This window comes from Paralichthys olivaceus, chromosome 18 (assembly GCF_024713975.1).
Source record: "Paralichthys olivaceus isolate ysfri-2021 chromosome 18, ASM2471397v2, whole genome shotgun sequence".
NCBI lineage: Eukaryota > Metazoa > Chordata > Actinopteri > Pleuronectiformes > Paralichthyidae > Paralichthys > Paralichthys olivaceus.
This window is the reverse complement of record NC_091110.1, coordinates 13403086-13425426: the sequence shown is the minus strand read 5'-3', so window position 1 is coordinate 13425426 and position 22341 is coordinate 13403086. Positions and strand designations below refer to the sequence as shown.

The 22341-nt window shown below is 41.9% G+C and overlaps 1 protein-coding gene across 1 annotated transcript; it reads left to right on the top strand.

The window, feature by feature from the left end:
* The first annotated feature begins 6345 nt into the window (after window positions 1-6345).
* LOC109626098 (keratin, type I cytoskeletal 18) lies at window positions 6346-21972 on the top strand. The gene is made up of 11 exons (XM_020081771.2): window positions 6346-6468; window positions 13377-13503; window positions 15084-15356; window positions 15490-15615; window positions 16038-16120; window positions 16472-16628; window positions 17903-18067; window positions 18210-18335; window positions 19614-19831; window positions 20346-20374; window positions 21384-21972. The coding sequence occupies exons 3-11, from the start codon at window positions 15093-15095 to the stop codon at window positions 21497-21499; spliced, it is 1284 nt and encodes a 427-aa protein (XP_019937330.2). The 5' UTR covers window positions 6346-6468; window positions 13377-13503; window positions 15084-15092; the 3' UTR covers window positions 21500-21972.
* Window positions 21973-22341: the final 369 nt, after the last annotated feature.

Here is a 22341-nt window from a genome sequence, read left to right as displayed (position 1 = left end):
ATATGATACAATCCATATCTCTGAACTGGCCTTTTTTCATAATGTTTAGTGTTTTATTGTTCTGATTTTCCCTCCTTTCAACATCCCATCCCTTCAAAAGTTTGACCAAGAAATCAGATTGTAATTGTTAAGATTGGAACTGTCTGAGATTGTTGTGTTGCCCTTAAAGCTCAATTAAAACTGACACACACACTCGGCTAATTGTAAGTGCAGCTGCATGACTCACTGGTGAAGCTTTAACTTGTGATTTACAGTAGTGGCGATAATTGCCTGTGACAGTCTTGACAAAAAGATCATTTTGAGCTGTAAAATGTTTGTGTTGTTTGGTGCATGTTCGTGGATGCACGTACAAGCAATCATATTTGTGCACGTTTGGCCAAAGCCTGAATCTATGACAACCTTCTGGCAAATCAACAGGCCCACCTTCTCTGCTTCAGGTTGGAATGACCTATTAGCCAAATGTGTTTATTCAGTGTTTAGTCACTATTACCCTCAGTATGATCCCTGCACTAAAGGGCTAATGGCTGAAAATTTCCCCCCCGCTCGACTCCATCGTAAAATAATTGATCGCATGTGAGAGCAACTGGCACGCGTTTCCTCTTGTTTTCCTAAAGAGGTGATATCATGCGGTCAGGCCGCTTGTTCGTCACCGAGATAGCGTGATTGCTTCCGCTGCCGAAGACGGAAAAGAGAGGAAGAAAGAGGAGAGATGGATGATGGTGGTTCTCAGTGAGGCACTGTGGCATTAAATCACACATCAGATAATTCTGGAGTTATCGCACACAAAAAAAGAAGAAAATAAGCCCCCCGGAAAGAAGCCAGAGTTCACAAGCTGCGTTTCGAATGCTCTGTCATTACGTTGGCAGGAAATTGTCCTTTTATCAAAAACTAAACAGTTTTTTTTAAACCTTCAAAACATATCTTGATTAGATGAAGGGTTCCATCTTTAAATCTATACATTTAGATACAGGTTCAGGTGAAGAGAGCGTTGCTGTTTCTTTCCTTGTAGAGTTGTGGTGGTCAAATATTTCTATATTGCTTCAGCTTCAACCTTCAACATTGGTCGTAAATTCAATGATGTCGTCATAGAGACTAAAAACTGATCATATCAATGTGAATTCACATCAGCAGCATCAGCACAGAGCGCTGTGTGTTACTGTGTGTTAGTGGTTAGAGGGGGAGACCTTCAGTGTGTGTGTGTGTGGTTGTGTGTGTGTTTGTGTATGTGTGTGTGTGTGTGTGTGTGTGTGTGTGTGTGTGTGTGTGTGTGTGTGTGTCTGCATATGTCCCCTATATGTTACATTTACCTAAACTGCTGCTCTCTCCTTTTCCTGCTTCACTTTGACAAATTTGAGTTTCCAGGAAGCCTCTGAGGTCAGCACAGCATCTGTTGCTACTTAGGCCCAAGATGCAGTCATGAGCTCTTGCACATGCACGTGCATGCACACACGCACATGCATTCACATACACATGCATGCACATGCATGGTGCAGGAGCTGCTTTGTTTAAATTACTGAAGAACTGAGACCCAATCAGACATGAAGACGTGTTTAAAGTTCCCAAAGTGACTTTAAAGAGGAGACCAGGTCTAGACTTCCAGATTTAATGGCTCTAAATTAGAGTAATAATCTAATTTCTGCATCATAGCGTTGAAAATAACAGCCTTGTTTTTTTTACATTCAAATATTAAAATATGAATTAAAAAAGTCTCTCAAACAAAAGCTTAAATTTCCTCCTTAATGCTTGTATTCTTCTCAGCCAGTGTGCACGTACAGACTGTGTTTTCTTCGTGTGTCAGTTTTCTGACATGCAGATGGTTGTTCTTTTCTCAGAGCTTTGGCCAAAGCAAACGGTTCACCTGGATCTTTACGTTGGCGGCTCTCGTCTGGCCAAAGCCGTCCACAGCATCAGCCCTTCACCCTCAAGCATTTAACTCTGTCAGTTTTCGTTCCCTCTCACTCACGTCTCTTCGCCCAAAACCACATTCATGACCAAACATGGCCTGATCCCATCAAAGTGATGCCTTGGAATACCTCGGTGAAACCATCAGATGCTCCAGCGATATACCACAGCGATGGGAGCAGAGAGGACGCACAACCCGCTTGTGCTCTCACGGTTTTCTCGGGCGGGAATCGAGCAGACACATCGAGCATCGAGATGAGAGAAGCCAGACATGAAGAAAAGATCTGTGACGGGAAGGTTTTCTGTTCCTGGTTTTGGTCTAAAGCCACAGGAACTGTGCTTCACAGCCAAGTCCCTGAGCAGAACCAACATAACCTCAGTCCGTTAAATAGAACCCAGAACCGCAGACCTCTGTCTCAGTATGCAGAGGGTTCTGGATTCCAGTTAAACCTCATGTTTGTTTTTGCACATTCATTCCACGCAGAGAGGCAAAGATTAAAACATACATATTTCGAATGATTGATTTTTCCTGGTTATTTGAACGAAAGAGAAAATGCAATGATCCATTTATCACCTGTGGATGAAGAAAACATCATGTTGTAAAATTGTCAGTCAGGTTTTCTCATAGTGTCGGCAAAAGGAACTACAATATGCAACTTCGGCCACCAGGGGTCTCTCAATCATAACGATAACAAAAGACCTAGCTCGGTGTTGTCGAGAAGCAGTGTGGGATCATGGGAGATGTCTCAACCACCATCGCAGTTTAAAATCTACCTGATCTTCCGAAAAAATGTACTCAGGCGCAAATCACGTTCACAGACGAGGTCAAGCATTAAAGTTTTATTCATGTTACGCCGCAAATGGCAATGAACACTCGGTTACCAAAATTAAATGTCCCATTTCTTTCACCAGTTCAAACTGATATTGGGAAAAATCATTTCTCTTTTCTTTTTTTGCAACGATAAAACGAAAGAGCTTTTAGATGAGCTGGGATTTGGATTTTGTTTCCTTCAGCAAACCCCTGTTTTGACCTTTTTATTTCCTGCTGCAGCGCTGCACTGAGCTGTGGCTGCACAGGGAGGGTAGATGTTGAGAGGATGAGATGTTAAGATGTTAAGATGTTGCCCCGCAGGGTGTCAGACTCAGCGTGGCCCGCCGTGTTAACAGGACCGACGTGTTAGAGGAGCGTGGACCACCCCAATGCAGCTCCCCTCAACAAAACTCAACCAGATGTGTAATGAACGCCAGTGCGTGGACCATACGTGTGTGTGTGTGTGTGTGTATAATCATTCTCACCTGTGTTGCAGTGGGTGCTAATATAACCTCCTGTGTGGAGGCAAATGGATTCAACTCAGCGAGACCCTGCCAGGTTTCTGCTTGTCCCCCTCACCCTGACTCCCCCCGTTGTATCCCTCCCTCAGTCACATGTCTGCAGGTCTTACATCACCTCACCCTCCACTTTCCTCTTTCAAACATTTTCTATTTGTGGTGTGTTTAGGCTCTTTTCCTCCTCAGGGTTTACATGCGGAATTAATTTTCATATTCCCTCTCCGTGATTCCCTTTCTCCCCCCCCCAAAAAAATCCTCCTCGACTGACAGCCCTTGCTCCCCCTCCTCTACCTCCTCCTCCCTCCATCCCCTCATCCCTACCTTACAGCTGTTGTTTTGGATTAGTCGAATAGCTCCTGTCAGATCCAGCGATCCTTCTCCTTTGCCACCCACAGAGCTGCACTGCACACGCCGCTTACTCCCTGTCTGTCTCCCCCCCCCCCCCCCCCCCCCCCTTCAATCTCTCTCTCTCATGTGCACGTGCACAAAAAGCCGTATTGACGTTTCTGACAGGTGCGTGTCAAGGTGCCTCCACGGGCCAGGCCACGAGGTTGCAGCGGTTTTGGAGGGCTCCCCAGGCCTGTCTCTCTTTTCATGTCCAGGAGGCCGTGACGGTGCAGGCAGACCGCTCACACCTCTCAAGAGAGTGTTGTTGAGAGCGGGACAGGGAGCGTCATAAATTCCCAGCATTCTACCTCTCCGGAATTCTCTTTTCTTTTCAACTCTTCCTCTTTTTCCTCTGCTTGTGTCTGGAGGAATCTTTTCACAGACAACTTTATTATTTTTCTTTTTTGAGGAATTTTGACAGCTGCAGGTCTGGTCCTCCACGCCGGCTGAGACAGACTGACACTGAAAAGGGCTTTGACACGATGATGGCGAGAGTAATAGTGTTATTGCAGTCACTGGAGAGAGGGAGTTACCGTGTGTGTGTGTGTGTGAGAGAGAGAGAGAGAGAGAGTCAAATCAATGGTGTTGTTTCAGTCATTACAGAAGTCTTGAGTTTCATTGATACACTATACGGGTGCGGTGCAAAGATAATAAAGGACAAGCTGTTGTTATGAATGAGCGGCACCTCCTGTCTCCTTATCTACATGTCATAGATTTTAAGGAGATTTCAAATGTCTGCGTCTGAGATTTGTGTTTCCAGATTGAGGCTGAGACCAAGACTCAAATATCCATATATTTGATATATATATAAAATCCAACCTGAATGATTTTACAATTCCCAGTTTGCCACATTCAAGAAAGAAAGGATTATACAGCGATGACCACGATGCTCCAAAGTTGACTGTGTGTAAATGCTGTCCATCACAAGTGTTGTGATTCAGACAAGGGAGTTCAGTTCAAAATGAACAAGGAAGGAAGAGTCAGTTATGACAATCCTGCGGTGGACATTATCTGAACGTTTTCAACATCAAGGTGGCACTAAAAAAATAGTCGGTATAGTTCAGTAAAAACATTTCATTTGTAGAGCCTCACATGTGGCAAACTACAAACTACAGCTACAGTATTCATTCAAATAGGTCATCAGAGAATAAAAGAAATATGCTCACAACACTTTACTTTGACTACTGAGCTGTTTCCATCTTCTCCTTCACAAGAACCTTATTTCTTGGATTTTAATTACGTTAATCCTGTGTAAACTTGTGTTTAAATATATTGTGCTAAAATTACAGAATTGAAACCCGATAAAAAGAAGATTTCTGTGTTGGGGGATGAACTCTCCTCCAGAAGCCCAGAATAAAAACAATGTTCTTTCAAACTACCGTTTGCCTTGTTTCAGGCTGCACATCTCAAGCATGGTAGCTATCAGCTCAATAACCATCAATCACACACACACACGCTCACATGATATATTAGATGATAGTTGATGTGGTGGCTTTAATCAGCTGAATAGCTCTGTGCCAATGAAACGTGCTTCTATCTAGTTAGTAGACACTATTATAAAGCCATCAGATGGGATGTGTGTGTGTGTGTGTGTGTGTGTGTTCTTTTACCACATTTTTCATTTATTTGGTTTTTGTCCAACAACCTAATTTTGCTTGATACAAGATTTAACTGTGAAACTCAAACTCCCAGAGACTTTTGGTCTCTCATCTCAAACACCTTATATTCTCCTCTTGAGTAAAGACCTGAATTTATGGCAATAACATCTCGCTGCTGCCTCCTCCTTTTCTTCTTCTCTTTCCTCTCCCTCTTCCTCCTTCACCTCTTTCCATCCTGGTGTTTTCTCTCCATCAGCCCCCTCTGTCTCGCGCTTTCCTCCAGCTGACGACAAGATCCGAACCTCTTCCTCCACTCGCAGGCTTCCTCTGTAAGACAATGGCAGGGCAAAGGAGCTGTGTGTGCACAGAGGTGTGTGTGTGTGTGTGTCGGCTGTTTATTAGCAGATGTGTGTAAGTGCATTATGAGTTATTTGTTCTATCTGTGCATTATTTACCTGTTTTTGTATTTGTGCACTGTTTTGGATATCTTACAATTTTTGTTGAATATTATAAATTAACGTGTGTGTTTGTGTGTGTATGAGAGAGAGAAAGACAGAGCATGTAGATTTATGATGCAGGAAGTAGACTATGTCACTGCAAAACAATAGAAGATTCACAGCAACACACTGTTTTTGGCTCTGGCTTCTCCTGAGACCCTCTGAGTGGACCACAAGGAACTCCCTTCCTGCTGCAGTGCTGGCAGAAACACACACACACACACACACACACACACACACACACACACACACACACACACAGTGACACATCCCCCTGGGTGATCTCCAACATTTGTGCATCCTCTTCAAAAGTAAAGGTTAAAGAGAAAAAAGAAAAAAGAAACGGGAGACAGCAGCAGTAAACTGTGGATACAGGAAATAAAAGTGAGAAGTCTCGTGTGTCCACGTACGAGCTGTCAGATTTATTTATGGGATGAGGAAAGTGTCCGCTGTCCGTTGGCCCTATATCAGCTAAATATCCTTTTATACTGGAAATCACTTCATCATTGTAAGGAAGATGATAGATTACCAGTGTGTTGTGTTCGTCTATAGGCTGCAGACTGTGTGTAATCTTCATGAGACAATAACCTTGAATACCAGCATTCTCTCTTAGAGGTATAATAATCTTTCTTTTCATGTGACCCTTCCCCCCACTGTCTCGCTGGAAGCACTGAAGGCCCACTTCAGATGGGCAACTATGCCGGAGCCGCCGCCCTCTCCCCCCTGTGAATGCAGACAGTCGCCCGGAGATAAAGGTGATATGAAATACATGAGATTAAGGTCGTTTCATTGAGCTTTTCCTCCAATTCTCTCTCACAATGCAGAAACAGTCAATCACCTGCATGAAACAGCCTAAATATAGGGTTTAAGACTTGTTACACCACTACCCGCAGCCACGGCTTGTAATTGAAACTTTTCCATTCTGTTATTTTTTTTCTTTTCTTCAAATGCTTTGGCTGCCGAGGCGAGATTGGCAGCTCTGAGTGGCCAGCAGATGAAGCGGCTGGCACACTAATGAATAGAACGCTGATTGCAGGATCCCCGAGATGCAAATTATCGTGCCTGCCACCCCTGACGACCGGCAATTACCGGGCCGCCGCGGCGGACGCCTCGTGCATATTCATCGCACCCGCTGGGCATATTGATCAACAACTTACTTTAAGCAAGAAGCACTGAAATATATCATGTCGCTCAGTCAGTGCTAAAAAACCCCTTCTTTTTTGCTGTTGTCAAAATTGACACCATAATATCTAGCAGGACAAACCCTTTAACTATGCAACGAGTATTTATTTTAATCAGGCGCAGGTATGGGCTAATTGCTAATAAGTGATATTCAAGAAGTGACAACACATGCCATTCAGTGCAAAATTGTCTTAATTCAAATATGAATCTCTGCTTGTACTTTACTTAATTAACTGCGCCTGAAGTTTACTGCCCTCAGTAATGACACAGCTTTAAGTTTTGCCATATCAAGATTAATATTTCACTTTTAATAGACTCATTTTTCCATTTAGATGTTAATTGTTTCGGACAAAATCCGGAAGAGAATTAAATGTGATGCAATTGCAAACACGACTTATTAAAGGTGAGTTCATACGGTTTATCCTGCATTAGTGCTCTGTGAAAGTCCTTAAAACAACAGCTGCTTATTAAGAAATATTTGTTTTCTTGCTTTAGTTTACATTTTGTGCACTTCAATGATATTTTGTAGAGCATACTTTATGGAACCATTCCTGAGGACACACATGCACGCAGACGCACACACACTCAGGCTGCAGTCTTGGAATATGAATATGAAAGGGCTTCTTTCAACAACAAACGGAAAAACAAGAGCGCTGCCAGCGGTTAATGGGACCAAATAAAGGAAAGCTGAGCAACATCGGATTTCGAGCCCTCTCCCTCAAAACAAACATCCAATGATCACATTAGTGACGGATCACAGAGCTATGTCATTATTGTCTTGGGTGTCTTGTCTGGTGTGGAGCCTCGGCCTCGGTCATTTTCACTTCTGAAAACAGAAATGACAAAACTTTATCGTGTTATTGTGATTTTTTTGTCCCACTTGTTTGTCATCCAAAATGTCATAATAGCTGCAGTACACACATGAGTGGGAGTGCAAGGATTGGTTTTCACCACATGCAGCTAAGTTACTACTTCAGCTACAGTGAGCGACTTGCAGGTGAAGCGCAGGACTAATGTGGGAGGGGGCAAAGACCTGCTGCTGGGCCTGAAGTCTGACCCCTGTCCTGCATTGTGTATTTACCCTGTCATCAGCTGCAGTATACACAGTACAGTACACATGGCAGTTAACCCAGAGATCAACTGGTACTGCAGTTTGAATATCATAATAATAATGTTGAGTTTAATACAAGGTTGTTTATACTGGGGGACCCTCTACAAGAGGCCCACTGTAGAGCATCTGACTGGATTTTGACTATGGCATCACGGTGGGAGGAGCCATCTCTCACTGACGGGTTTGATGAAAGGTACCTCCTATGACCAAATGTCACATGGAAGCATTGATTGATAGATGAAAAATATATTGTTGAACATCAGATTAAAGGAAATGACGTGCGGTTTAGATAATGGATGGATGGGTGCATGGATTATGGATAATTTCATTATTATACGAATTTATTTTATTTAGTTGTTATTGTCATATGTACCAAATTATGGAAATTATATTTGTTTTAATCATTCGTTCAATCCAAAACATAAAAAAGAAAATTTACTAAATGCTAGTGCAAAGTAAATCTTTGGGACAATAAATGTATATACACAATGAATACACCAAATATCCATTGCAAAGTGCTGCTGAGGTACCACTGAGCAAGGCACTGAACTGTATCTGTTACAGTGGCTCAGCTGTGAACAAAACTTCAGTTGCAGCCTCTTCAGGTGCTGCACACCCTCGTTCTTCTGCTGTGAACAAGTTAGAGTGTTTTCATAGCCAAGTTTCCCTCCTATCACACACACACACACACACACACACACACTTTTCTTTCCCTTTCAACTTTTCATGCACTCACCCGCTATGATAGATCCATATCTTAAATCTTACCAACCCCTCTGATAACAATCTCCACACACACTGAGTGGTCTGACTTGTTTCTGACACACAAAACAACCTGCACTCAGGCCGAGTGGGGGGGAGAAGGGAGGAAGGAGGAAAAAAGAAACTGATATTTAAAGCGAGAGAAAAGAAAGAGCCGATGCAGGTGCCGACCTCCAGAGCTGTACACATATGTCGTTCTCGGCCACAGATTCTTATCTCCTTATCAGAGAGCGGCTGGTGGACTGTAGTCCGCCCATCAAACACCGACCTAAGGGCCCAAATTGCATCAATCAGGGTCTGGAGTGGAGCGGCGCTTTGAGTGCCTTGAATTGGCACAATGACGAATCTACTTCCATTCGTTACCTTAGATTTAAACTTTGGATGGGGAAACTGTGAGAAACGGAGCAGACTCTCTGTGCTATGTTGATGTGTAAAATCATACTTCTGTGACCTGCAGGGATAATCGCATGCAGGACATTATATATTAGAGTTACAGGTAACAAACAGCGGTGAGTGAGAAAAACAAAGAATGCAGAGTTCAATACAGGGTAATAACAATGGCTCTGTATTATTCAAGTGAAAATGTGATTGTGAGTGACACAGAATGCACAAAACCAGGAGCCATCATTCATGACATTATTTATCCATGTGAAACTGTCCTATCAGTCCTGCAGGGCTCGCCTGGACTGTTAGATTCATGTTGTGATTCCTGGCTGCTGAAAAGACCTGGGCAACATTCTTTGACCCTTAATCAGTCACTGGTTCTACCACACTACACAGCAGTAGTATTTATAACTGTAATTTTGCACATCCATTTTATTTCTGATCATGCTGGGTTGGAGTGATGCCGATCTTGTACAGCTTAAGGTTTTAACATAACAACCAGGATTTCTATAAAACCGTCTGCTGTCTGTGGATGATTGAGTGAGTGGCTTTTGATCGTGCTGAGATCAATTGAAAAGATAATTGTTGTTAAGGGGACAATCAGAAAGTCATTTCTATAGCAAAGTATATAATAATATATAATAATATCAAATCTTTTTCATCACTGTCCAATAAAAACCAAATGTCTCCAAATTTAATGATGTAGAAATATGAAGGAAAAACACGAGGATTAAGTTTCTCTGAGTTGGGGAAAAATTCTCACTCTCGCACTAAAGCAAAATAAAACATTTGAAACTCCAGCTGAAAAATCCACAGTCGCACTGTAGCTGAAAACAGGCCTGTTCTTCTCAGCTCGTGAGAAGCAAGCGTTTCTACACAGCAGAGAAGGCGTCAGCCCCCAAATCATCTACTGAGCTGAAATACACATAGTCAAGAGAAGGAACTCTTTTATTTTGTATTTATTTATTTTTTTGTAGCTCTACTTGAGAAATGAAATATTTTCCTTGTGTGGGTTGACCTGATTCTGATTTGACCTGCCGCTCTGTGTCCGTCTGTATTTCAGAGTGTCAGTGCACCCTGCCAGCAGCAGATTTGTAACAGGAAACAATCACTTCAGGAGTAAAATGACCATCAAGAGGTGAAGTTTGTTTCTCCATCCAGGACTTCAGCTGAAACAACTTACAAATCAGCTCATAAAAATGACCCAGCACGTCTCCACAGCAGATTCTGTGTTTTGCATGTTTTTATATATTCCATGGCCGACTGTCACGTTCATGTGTTTGTGCTGTGTTATGACTTTGTTGCTGCTTCCCTGCAAACTGACTGAAGGATCTTGTGTTTTTTACGCTGTGCTCGTATCGTAAGCTGTCACTGCTGATTTCAGTGTAAATGTCATATTCACCTTCATATTTCAGCGCTCAAATAAACCAGAAGGTTTTTCCGTCAGTGTTAGTTTATTGTTTCTTCGAGGCTTTTGGGAGCGATGACCCTGGATGTCGTCAGAACTAAAAGGTGAACTCGCTCCTCTCTGCGTCGGCGCATTGCACTTTGCCGGTGTGGTCACATGATCACTTGTGACAGGGGTCAGTGGGGGTCAAGTGGGGTCATGAGTAGTATCCTGACATCCTGCCAGTCTAATCACCTGTTTATTTATTTAACAAGCAAACTCTGATCCAGACCTAGCGACGGACTGAGAGTGAGAGGAGGTGAGAAAGTGAAAGTTGGGAGGAAAAGGTTGATGAAGGTTCAGCTTGACCATGATTGATGTGTGTCCCATATTTAGCTGCGTTTCATGACAATCTGCTCAACACGCCTTCATTTCTATTTCGTTTACATGTCTCCTTTTTGTTGCGCGATCCATCAATACAACCTGATGCTATTCCCAGTTTCTCAGGAGCTGAAAAAATACACATTTGCATTTGATTTAATGGCCAGCAGTAAAAAATATATACACAAATGAATTTAAAAAAAAAGATTAAAATAATAGATTTCTTTTTATTTGAATTTGTACTCAGACCAATTCAAAAAGCCATTTTCCTCTCACCATGAGAGAGTGAATCTAGACTTTCAGGTGGAGGAAGTTTCACACAGGCTGTATTGTAGAACAGCTCATTGCTGCCCTCCTTTGGAAACTACTGGCACCAGTTTGACTGCACACTTCACTTGTGTTGACCAGTCCTCACCACACAGTGGGGATAGATCACAGCTGAAAGATCTCTGATGTGGTCGGAACTGAATACGCACCACAGCTATAGAAATGTTATTAACGGGTGGAGATGAAAAATACATGAATATTAATTTATGGAAAGTACATTCTGACTCTGGATTTCCAATATACTAGGCTAATAAATGATTTTAATTGTATTGTATTATATTTATTATATATAATAATAGGAGAGCAGCAGTCTAAAAGCTAAAATATCTCTATGGCCCTGGTTTTTCACTCTGTTACAGACTGATGTGATATTATCATATCCTCGTCAATATGTAATATGATCAATGCAGACAACTGTCTTTGTTTAATGTAACTTCTTATTTGATGTGCTCCAAAAAAGCAGCAGTGTTGTCAATGAATGGAAGTAAATATTGATGTTGTACAAAGTTGACCAACACACACATGCACAAAGAGAGAGTTCAAACAAGTAAATATTTGATCAGTTTAAGGTTTTCAGCTTCAAGTGTGCACTTCAAGCACATTTTGTGACGGCATGTGAACCATCACCAGTCGTTCATTCAGTGGTGATATTCTGGTCATGGTGGCCTGAGTCTCTGCAGTCAGAGGGGCTTGGTTTTTCTGTCTCACAGTGACTTGTTGAATATTTTATCTCTGGCAGGTAGTTGGAGCGTCAGGTTACAGGGAGATGACTAACAGAGAACTGCAGGCAGCGCTCCACTCGCCCACATACACACAGTGAAGAGATGATGATCATAATGAGCTATCTACTACAGATACCTGAGAGGGCCTGGTGTGTTGTACTGTGACCAGAGATGCTGATGCATGTTCACTTCACACACAGACTGTCAGAGAGAAGCATATTTTGGTAGCTTTTCCAATTTTATCTCCTTCTATATAGTGAAAGTATTGAGGCCAACTTTTTTTGTATTAATAGCTTGTACTAGATATGGACTTTGATCCACACTGCAGATCAGTGAATTATTCTCTGAGAAATCAACCAAAATAACTCCCTGTCTTACGACAGACCCAGATCCTCACCAAAAATTTAAAGGGTTCCCTCTTGGGTCATGCCCCACCCCTTCACAAAATTCCATGGAAATCGGTTTAGACGTTTTTGCGTAACAAACAGAAACATAAACGTACTCTCCCTGATGGAGGTGATGAAAAGAGTCAGTCATGGAAAACCCACAGATGATTATCAACAGACTGGAAAAGACTCAGAGGGTTGAAATGTTTTTTCTGCTCATTGTTGTAGAGTTACAGACCGAAACTTGCACAAACTTGCTAGTGCGGAAAGTGGATTGTTTAGCAACAATCAATATTCTGTTGCTTCTTCAAATTCTTATTTTTGTTCTTATGTAGCATGTCGTGTTGCCTCTGAGGTTTAAAGTTTAAGACAGTTGCTTCATTTGATGGTTTTACTTAAAGGTACAGTGTGTAGAATTTTGTGATATCTAGTGTTTAAATTGTATGTTGCAGCTGAACACCCCTCAGCTCACCCTCTCCTCCCAAACATGACAAAGAACCTGTGGTAGACTTTAATTGTCATAAAAACTCAAAAGGTGTTTAGTTTGTTCAGTCTGGACAAATGTAAAAAACATGGCGGCCTCCATAGAGAGGGTCCCCTCGATGTAAATATAAAGTATTTGAATATAAAGGGCCTTTTCTGGGGTAAAGAAAAACTACAATTCATACAATTTAGATGAAACAAACTAGAGAAAACATCATGAGGATTATTCTACATTAAATACCTGCCAATAGTTCCCTTTCACCTTAATCTTACACACTGGACCTTTAAACTGTGAAGAGTTTGAGGCTGTTTTCAGAGCTGACAACAAACAAATGAACGTGAATGCACAGTCAGATGTATGTGATAGTTTAGAGGCCAATCAATCGTGGAAACTTGACACTAACACATGCACATAACAGTTAAAGATTATTCTGCATCAAGCTGTTGAACATATTCACAGTTGAAATACTAAATAAATGTGGATTTCATGTCATCGTACAATCTAATTACAACAATCATCTGCCCGTCTCTTTCTCAGGGTGGAGTGCACACCTCCTGACCAGACTTAGCTCCTCCTCCTTTCTGCACACCTTCTTATAAGCTCACCTGCAGCACCAGCACCTGCATTCCTCTGGATCCCATCCTGACTCCCTCTGAACGTCCAGGTAAGATGGATGCTTTTTTTTATTTATATAACAATTTCACTTCTTAAAAATAGTTGATCCATTTTCAATAATTCAGCCTTTTTATGAAGTTAAATTGAAGTTTGTTGGGATTATGAAACAATGAAGCACTGTTCTAAATACAAATTATAACTAATTCAAATTAATTCCTCATAGTTTTCTTGTCCACTTTCGTTCAAAGTTATCAGATGCACTGAATGTACACTAGCTTGTCAACTATCAGTGAGATGATTTAAATAAAAAAAGAAGAGGCTGAAATTAAAGTTCATTTCCTGCAGAACAAAGTGCCTCCTTGTGAAACTGGAATTCTCTCTGAATATTTCCCCCGATCATTTTCCAAAAGCTCTATCTTTCATCTGAACAACGACCGTCTTTCTCCTGCTGGCTCCTTTGTAGTGTTGTGGGAACGGTGTTGCAGGGATCAGGTGACAGACAGAATGAGAGGTTCCCTTGACCGCTAATCTGCCACTGAAACCCTGCTGAGAAACAAAAAAGCAGGCATGCGCAAAACCTCAAGCGCGCGCACACACACACACACGCACACACACACACACACACACACACACACACCCTTAGGCACATACACACAGACAAAGATACCCCATCATGTTTGACATCCAAACACCAACCAGCCCTGCTTGAAGTGCAGGAAGTAATGTAAACACATGTTAAACTTATTATCAAATGAGGTTCAAATCAAAGGACAGAAAGAAAATAGGAATATTTATGTAAAGTAGAATCATGGAAAAATGTTCTTTCATTCAATAAAAATAATTATTTACAAAAATCCAATTTTTTTAATGCATACACTTTCTTTGGCTTTTAAATATCTCTAGTTAACCATTAGACCAAATATATGAAGTCTAAACCTTTTCTTAGTCACTGGAGCCAAGTTTCATCTTTTCTGTTTGTTTCTGTGTTTATGTCTCTTAAATATACAATGGATCCTATTATCATGGTAACAGAGGACATGAGAGCGATCTCGGTCCTGCTGAGAGGCTCTTCTCCAACCTGGGGTTTGAACTGCGCTCATTTGCATTCTGATTTTACATTGACGTGAGTGGAAGTTGTTTGTGAGCAGAGCTGAGAATGACAGTCTCAAGTGGCTCCGACCGTAAAGTCGTCTCTTCCACGCAGATGGTTAGTCTGAACAGCCTCTAGCGAGCCATGTACTCGTTTAAAGGCTCCTCTCGTCATGTTCAGTGGGTGTTCAGTGGTCTCGAATATTAGGCCCTACTTGTATTTCCATTAACGTCTGGCCAAATGCTATAGAATAAAACACATTTGCTTAAGGGCCACAGAAGAGCTTCTCTGCAGCCACATCTCAGGAAACATGAGCTGTAAATGACTGCACCAGGTAAAACAGTCTGGCTGTTCAAGTTGCGTAATTTAAACATCCATCCACTCTCCCCTCAGAAAAACGATCCCACAAGAGATGTAACAGACTCGACATCTGTGATTGTGCTCTCGTTGTGTTTCTCTTTTCACGTCTCGCCTGTCTTTAGTCCCCAACACAACACTCAGCGTTGTCTAATGTCCACTTTGAATCTGCGTCTTCACAGCCCCCCATCATGGCCTCCAGTCTGTCCGTGAAGAGTTTCTCCATGAGCCGCCAGCCGTCCTTCTCCAGTCGTTCCCTGATGGACATTGGCCGCGCTCGCTCCCGCGCTTCGGTGTCCTTCGCGGCGGCCAGCCCACTGGCCCGCTCTTCCTCCATCGGCCAGGATCTCAACGGGCCGACCGGCCTCCAGCTCAATGGCCTGCACGGCAACAGCGCCAACGATAAGGAAGCCATGCAGAGTCTCAACTCCCGTCTGGCCAACTACCTGGACAAGGTGAGAGACATTACACAGCCCCGCACTGTTGGGACAGTGCATGATGGGTTTATCTCTACACACCAGGAAATGATGCTATCAGCAGCAAGCAGACACACTGTGATCCTTCATCTTTCTTCTGGTCTTCCTGCAGGTGCGGTCACTGGAGCGCTCCAACGCAGACCTGGAGATTAAGATCAAGCAGCTGATGCTCGATCGAATTCCCAAAGGTCACGACCTTGATTCCATGATGGCTCAGGCTCACGCTGTTGAGCAAGAGGTAGGCACATGTTACAGCCATGTATGTCTTCATACAGACGGCCAGGTTGTTTGAAATTTTGTGAATGCAACAAAGCCCAAGGTGACTTTGGTTCATTTTACATAAATAAAACCTCAATGTAAACACTGAGTTGTTAGACAGGAGCTGGATCATTCCTTAGAGGCCAAATTCAACTGCGTTAATATTGTACCAAGCGGATCCAAGGACAAGTTAATAATTGTTTTAGCTATTTTCACCATTTTCAGATAGTTACAGATAATGACGTTGAAATGTATGATTTTATTGAACTGATGTGTTTTAACCATCAGTAAACTCACAATATAAATAAGCTGTTTCTGTCAGTTTAGCAAACATAGTACTTCCACACACAAGCCTCGAGCACATACACTTGTTAACAGTTACTCCATGTTAATCTTTGTCAGGTGAGGAAGAAGACTCTGGAGAACGCTCGTCTCATGTTGGAGATCGATAACGCCAAACTGGCTGCTGATGACTTCAGGATCAAGTGAGTAATTAATGACCAACTGGAACTGGTTTGGGTTATTTGTCTTTTTCGATAAGACCAACTGAGTCCTTCAGACTTCAGTGATGACAGATTTATCTACTTCCTGTTGTGACAGACACGATGCACATCAACTCTGATATTTAACGAATAAATATTTCTAATGTTTGATATAGTGGAATATTAGACCAATTGAAAATCCTTGGCTCCTAGTTTTTAATAAGAATAATAAAAATAATAATAAATCAAACTTTTTTTCTGTAGCAATGATGTATGTAATGTAGTTTAAGTTAAAACTTTGAGCTTTCGTCCCCACGCTCACTGTCCCGTGTTCTGTTCCCCTGCGTCGTCGAGGTGGGAGACTGAGCTGGTCATGTGTCAGTCTGTGGAGCGAGACTGCGTCGCTCTGAAAAAGGCCAAGACCGACCACGAGCAGATCATCGCCTCCCTGAGAGGAGACCTGGACAGCCTGAAAGAAGAACTTTACTTCCTGAAGAAAAACCACGAGGAGGTACATCTGTTTGTCTCTGGGGTTTTTTTATCACCTTCTGTAGCTACACTACCTTCGTGTCATTTGACATTTGGTCTCGTTTTCCTTTTGGCCCTCCGACCTCCAAAAAACAACAAGCCGTTTGCTATCAGACTGACCCAATTCGATGTTCTCATGAGGTCTTTTCAAGAGAGCACAGAAAAAGAGGTGTAGGGAGGTGGGGAGGAGAGAGAGAGTGGTGGTCCTCTGGTTACTACACACAAAAGCAGCAGGTGGATCTAGTTTCCTCTACCCTGCTGTCTCTGTCCAGTCAGCTGGTACAAGGCGTTCAGGCCTCTGGGGGGAGAGAGACACTCAGATAAACTTACCACCTCCCTCTCTCTCACCAGACGAGGGACTGATCTTCCTCTTACTGAAATGAACGTGAACTGATCCAAGTCATTTAAGATGGTTGGTACACGACAATAACGTGGTTCAAACAGAGTTCCACGGTCTCAGTGTTTGTTCCATCTGATGTCGGATAGTTTCAAATTTCTATTTTACATCCGAACTATGATGTAGTGCAGATATTGAGAAGGAAATCAACCAAATAAGACTTGAGTATTCTGGCTTTTTTGAATCCTTGATAGAACAAGTACATTTCTCCTGTGTATTACTTATGTTTATGTATTTTAGATTTGTCTTATTTGACTTTATAAAGAGGTTTTGAGATGGTGGTTCAGTCTCTCGGGCAGAGTCAGTGTCTCTTCCTGCAGACGCTCTATCCTTTGAACTCTTTATCAGGCCACTAAGAATTAAATAAAGACTTTTAATCCCACTGCAACAGAGACATAAAAACTACATCACATTGTTTTCCCTCATGCTTCCCTTGAACAATTAGGGGCACAGATATATATATATTTAAACTTAATCGTCAAACACAGGCTGAAAAATTGTGCATAAAGTGCATTAATGTCAGACAACAATTAAAATAAAGTGTCACAGAGAAGAGAGAGTGAGCCACTGAGCATGCATTAGCAGGAGTGCTGTGTGTGTGGGAGTGTGAGAGGTGGGGGGGGGGTAAGGTGAGCTCTGCTCTATCAACTATTGATGGACAACGTCTAAATAATAAAGAGGCCCTCACACCCTCTCTGCCATCCTGTGGTGTAGGATTCACAAAACTGCTCCTGCGTCCATCTGTTGCCTCTGTGCAAATAATGCACATTCATGCATATGATAAATTTAAATCAGATGAAAACCATACACACTCTGTGGCAAAGCAACACAACATACATAAACAACTTCTCCTCCTGCAGGAGCTGGAGCAGATGAAGTCTCGTATCGCCAGGGACGAGGTGAACGTGGAGGTGGACTCTGCCACCGGGCCAGAGCTGGGCACCATTCTGTCTGACCTGCGTTCCCAGTACGAGGGCATCGTGAAGAACAACAAGGAGCATGCGGATCAGTGGTACCGCAAGAAGGTGAAGGAACAATCTTCTTTCATCAACCTGCAGTCCTCTCTGTAGCATATCAGTTCAGCTTCAGTTTTTGCCAAATGGCCTGAATGAAGTCAGACAAATGTCTCACAATGGTTGTGTTATTTGGTTTGTGTGTCTTCTCCAGCTGGAGACGGTGCAGATCGAGGTGAAGGAGAGCAACGAGGCTCTGAGAGGAGCCCAGAGCGAGCTGACTGAGAGGCAGCGCTTCCTGCAGACCCTGGAGGTGGAGCTGGAGAGTCTGCACAAACAGGTGAGCTGCAGCTTTTAAAGATTAAAGGTGTCCCCATGTCCTTGTGCAAAACATAATCTGCTTTCATAACTTTTGGTTGCGTAAGAAATGATTGACGCCGACATTTGGGGAAAATCTTTGAACAAAACAACTTAGACACAAATATGTTTGTGGTGTCAGACGTCTCATGTGTAATGGTTCAAAAGTAATTGTGCAAGTAATTTCGGAAGCTGTAAAAACAAAATTGTTATTGCTGGATTTTCAGCAATAACGATTTGAAAATATTGTTATGAGTATTACCTCTTCACAAAGGCCTCGTGAGTTATGGTCTTGTGTCGGAGAAAGGATGGTGTTTGAAGGATTTGTCAAACAACGACACAACAAATCCTTTCAGATGCGCAGATCCAGACTCAGTCAGACCAGTTTCTTAATTTGTGCATTTCTGTGGTATTGTATCGTGTGACCGCTTGGGAAACATCGTTTGATTTTCTCTGTCTCATAATCTTGTGTTGACAGTCAACACCTTCTCTCACGCTTCTCTCAGTCATGCAAGGACACACTGGATTCTGTTGCTAAATTGTATGGGGGTGAGTTTTGTTAATCGTGTCTGAGCAGCGAGTTTGTGTCTGTTGATGCCAAAGCCTTGTCAGGTTGCAGGTATTTGTTGATAATGGTTTGGGAAGTAATTTCAGAATCAGGACATGTGAGGTTTGGTTTCCTCTGGTAAACACAGGAGGAGGTCGATAAGCCAGAACATTTTTTTCTTTTTCTTCTGTACCAGCCAACCTGAGTCTTCACATTTGCACATTAAAGCCAATTTCTACCTCTGTGTTGACACCACAGGAGGGTGGGTTGATTGAAGCCGCAAATCCTTCGACGTGCACTTCCCAAGAAATGTAACTGCACCTCACAATTAACTCTGACTGATCCGCTTTGTCTCGTCCATGTCTCTCAGTGGCCAGACCACAAAGAATTCTCTTTCTGTCTTAATCCATTCAACAATCATCGTCATCATCCCCTTTGTCATCTTATCTTTGTTTTTGCATTGCTTGGCTGTTGTTTAACATTTTTTAGCTCCATCTCCAACATGATCCACACGGACAAATCAATGATATAACCATCTAGTGTTTAACGACGTAAATGTAAATGCAGGACGAGTACAAATGCTCACAATGGTTGCCAGTCCTGAAACGTATAAAAGATATAATAATTATGAACAAATACATAAACTCAAAATGGTTAAATTAGACACAGGTATGCATCTTCAGCTCCATCATTATTTTCTCCTATTCTCTTCAGATTGCAGCTCTGGAGGGAAACCTGGCTGAGACCTCTCACAAATACTCTGGCGAGATGGAGCGGCTGCAGGCCACCCTGAGCCAGCTGGAGGATGACCTCTCCCAGCTCAGGCTCGAAATGCAGCGCACCAAGACCGACTACGAGCAGCTCCTCCGCATCAAGCAGAACCTGGAGATGGAGATCGCCACGTACAGGCGCCTGCTGGAGGGAGAGGAAACGTGAGAAGCTTAAATGAATGATTGGGTATAAGGTTTCCTAAATAGTTTGGGCCTTGAGTAGAAGTCAATTTATAGTCAAGTTAGATCTTGAAATCTGGGAATAGAAAAAATAGAAGAAGCCAAAGAACTTAGGCGATCATACAACCTATCATCAGGCCGTCCATTGTAAACATCCATCATGGTTTACAAATGTGACTTACAGTAGCTATAATAATACAATAGCTACTTTCAGCTGCCCTTTAGCTTAGCTTAGCATAAAGACTGGAACCTAAACTCTGCATGAAACCAAAACTTTAGTTTTGTTTTTATACCTCTGTTAAGCTACAAATTACACAAATGAGTATGACATTCAGTTACATCGGGACCATTCGGACAGAGCCTTGTTCAATATTGTTTATCTAACTCTGAAGGAAAGTGAATAAACCTATTTCACATCATGTTGAACCAAACATATAAATGTGTTACTCTTGTATTCAGGTCCAAATTAATTCTATGTTTTCTTTCTGCCCCTCAGAGTCAAAGAGCTTCCTCCTCCACCGAAAAGTGAGTTCTCGCCTCCCATTTTGTTTTTACAGTGAATCACTGAAACATAAAGACACCCAATCACAGTTATATGTAATGTATTATATAAAAGTACAATACAGCAGTATGGTAGCAATGGTCATTTATTAATCTTGAATACATCTTATCACAGCCTGAAAGAAACAGCAGGGAGGTGAAGAGTGAGTAAAGCTGAAATGATGAACAAGTTGTTCACAAATGTTTATTTAATGGCTGTTGTGTAAAGATTCAAGACCTTATATGGACTCAGGTGTGAGTTTGAGATGACGTTTCCACACGCACACATGACGCCCCAGACTGATGACAGTTAAATGAATTTCCACAGAATGAAATCACCACCATCAGCTCCGTTCCAACAGGGTGTGAAAGCCATTATCGCAGTGTTGTAACTGGGACTCAGTCCGACTGACTCACTCTGCAGGATAAACAAACCGCTGTGTTCATCTTTGAACGACACCATAAGAAAAACCACAGACCAAACAGACTTAGAGATGGTGACGTCTTCATGAGACAATAAAAGTTGAATGGTTGAATAAATAATACAAATAATAAGTGTTTCAATGAGAACTGAAGGAATGTGAAATTAAAATGATGTAAAATATCTCATCTAATTAAACATTTAACTCAAAATGTTTTATTTATCTTCATATATCTCAATATGTTTTATTTGGTCCCATATGATCCCATCCTCTCAATTCTAAAACTTTTTTTGTCTTCTCCTCTCAAATCTCATATCATTTGACTTTTCTCCTCAATCTCATTTTAAATCATTTCTTCTCTCTCAATCTTGCTCATGTGTGTAAATCTCATATAATTTCACTTAAATCAGTCTTGTATCTCATATCCACTATATATTGTCATATGTTATTTTATATCAACCCACTCTAAAAATATTCATACTCATCTCACCTCCCCTCCTCTCCTCTTCTATCATCTCACCTCACCTCCTCTCCTTTTCTCCCCTCTCCTCTCCTCTCATCTCTCTGTGCAGAGGAGCCTGATGTTCGCACCAGGAAGATCGTAAAGGTGGTGACTCAGACAATGGTCAACGGGAAAGTGGTGGATGAATCCAGCGAGGTGGAGCAGATCGAGGAGACCAAGAAATAGAATAAACAACAGAAAGTAGCAGGAACGACAGAGATCTGGGGAAAAAAATGTAGAGGTTTGCAGATGAGGCATCTACAGAAAGAATATTGTTGTGAATAGGGAATTTTATGGGATGCATTACTCTACTATGAATGTTTTTGACAAAGAGGTTGTGACAGTGACAACCAAAGTGATTTCTGGAGAAAGGTACAACTATAAATAAACATGCTCTGTATTACTCTAACTCCTGTAGAGCTTTGCATGCCTAAAGTCTGAGTGTGAGAGAGCAACCAGTGCTACATCTTCATGCTGTTTCACTTATAACATGTCTACTTACAAAATATTTATTTCTTATTTCTTTATTTCTTATTTCTCTTTACTTCTTAGTGTGGTGAAGTTTACTATAGTGAATTTAACACAAGAACATCATTCAATCGTCTTTGCTGTTTCTGTGTTTGTACCATGTCTGAATAAAACGTTCCATTAATCCATCACATGTTTACTTATTTATTATTGAGTCACTCAAAATAAATGTTTCATGACTTTTGGACTGAATTCAACAAACAGTTATTAATTGAGATGTTGTGGTGGCATAAAAAGCAAACGTTGTAGAACACCACAGAAGTACTGAACACACAGCGGTCATAAATCTGTTATAACGCAGGAGTGTTTCAAGGGATTTGGGGGCCTCAGGCAAAAGGGCCAAGGGGGGCCATACATCAATCCTTATAATTAGTCCTGCTGGTGTTAAATCGCAAAACAATCAACATCTTCTGAGGTGAGGTGTAAAGTAATATCTCTGTGAGTCAATGATACTTCTGAGACAACTAATAATGAGTAATCATGAGTAATCATGAGGTAAA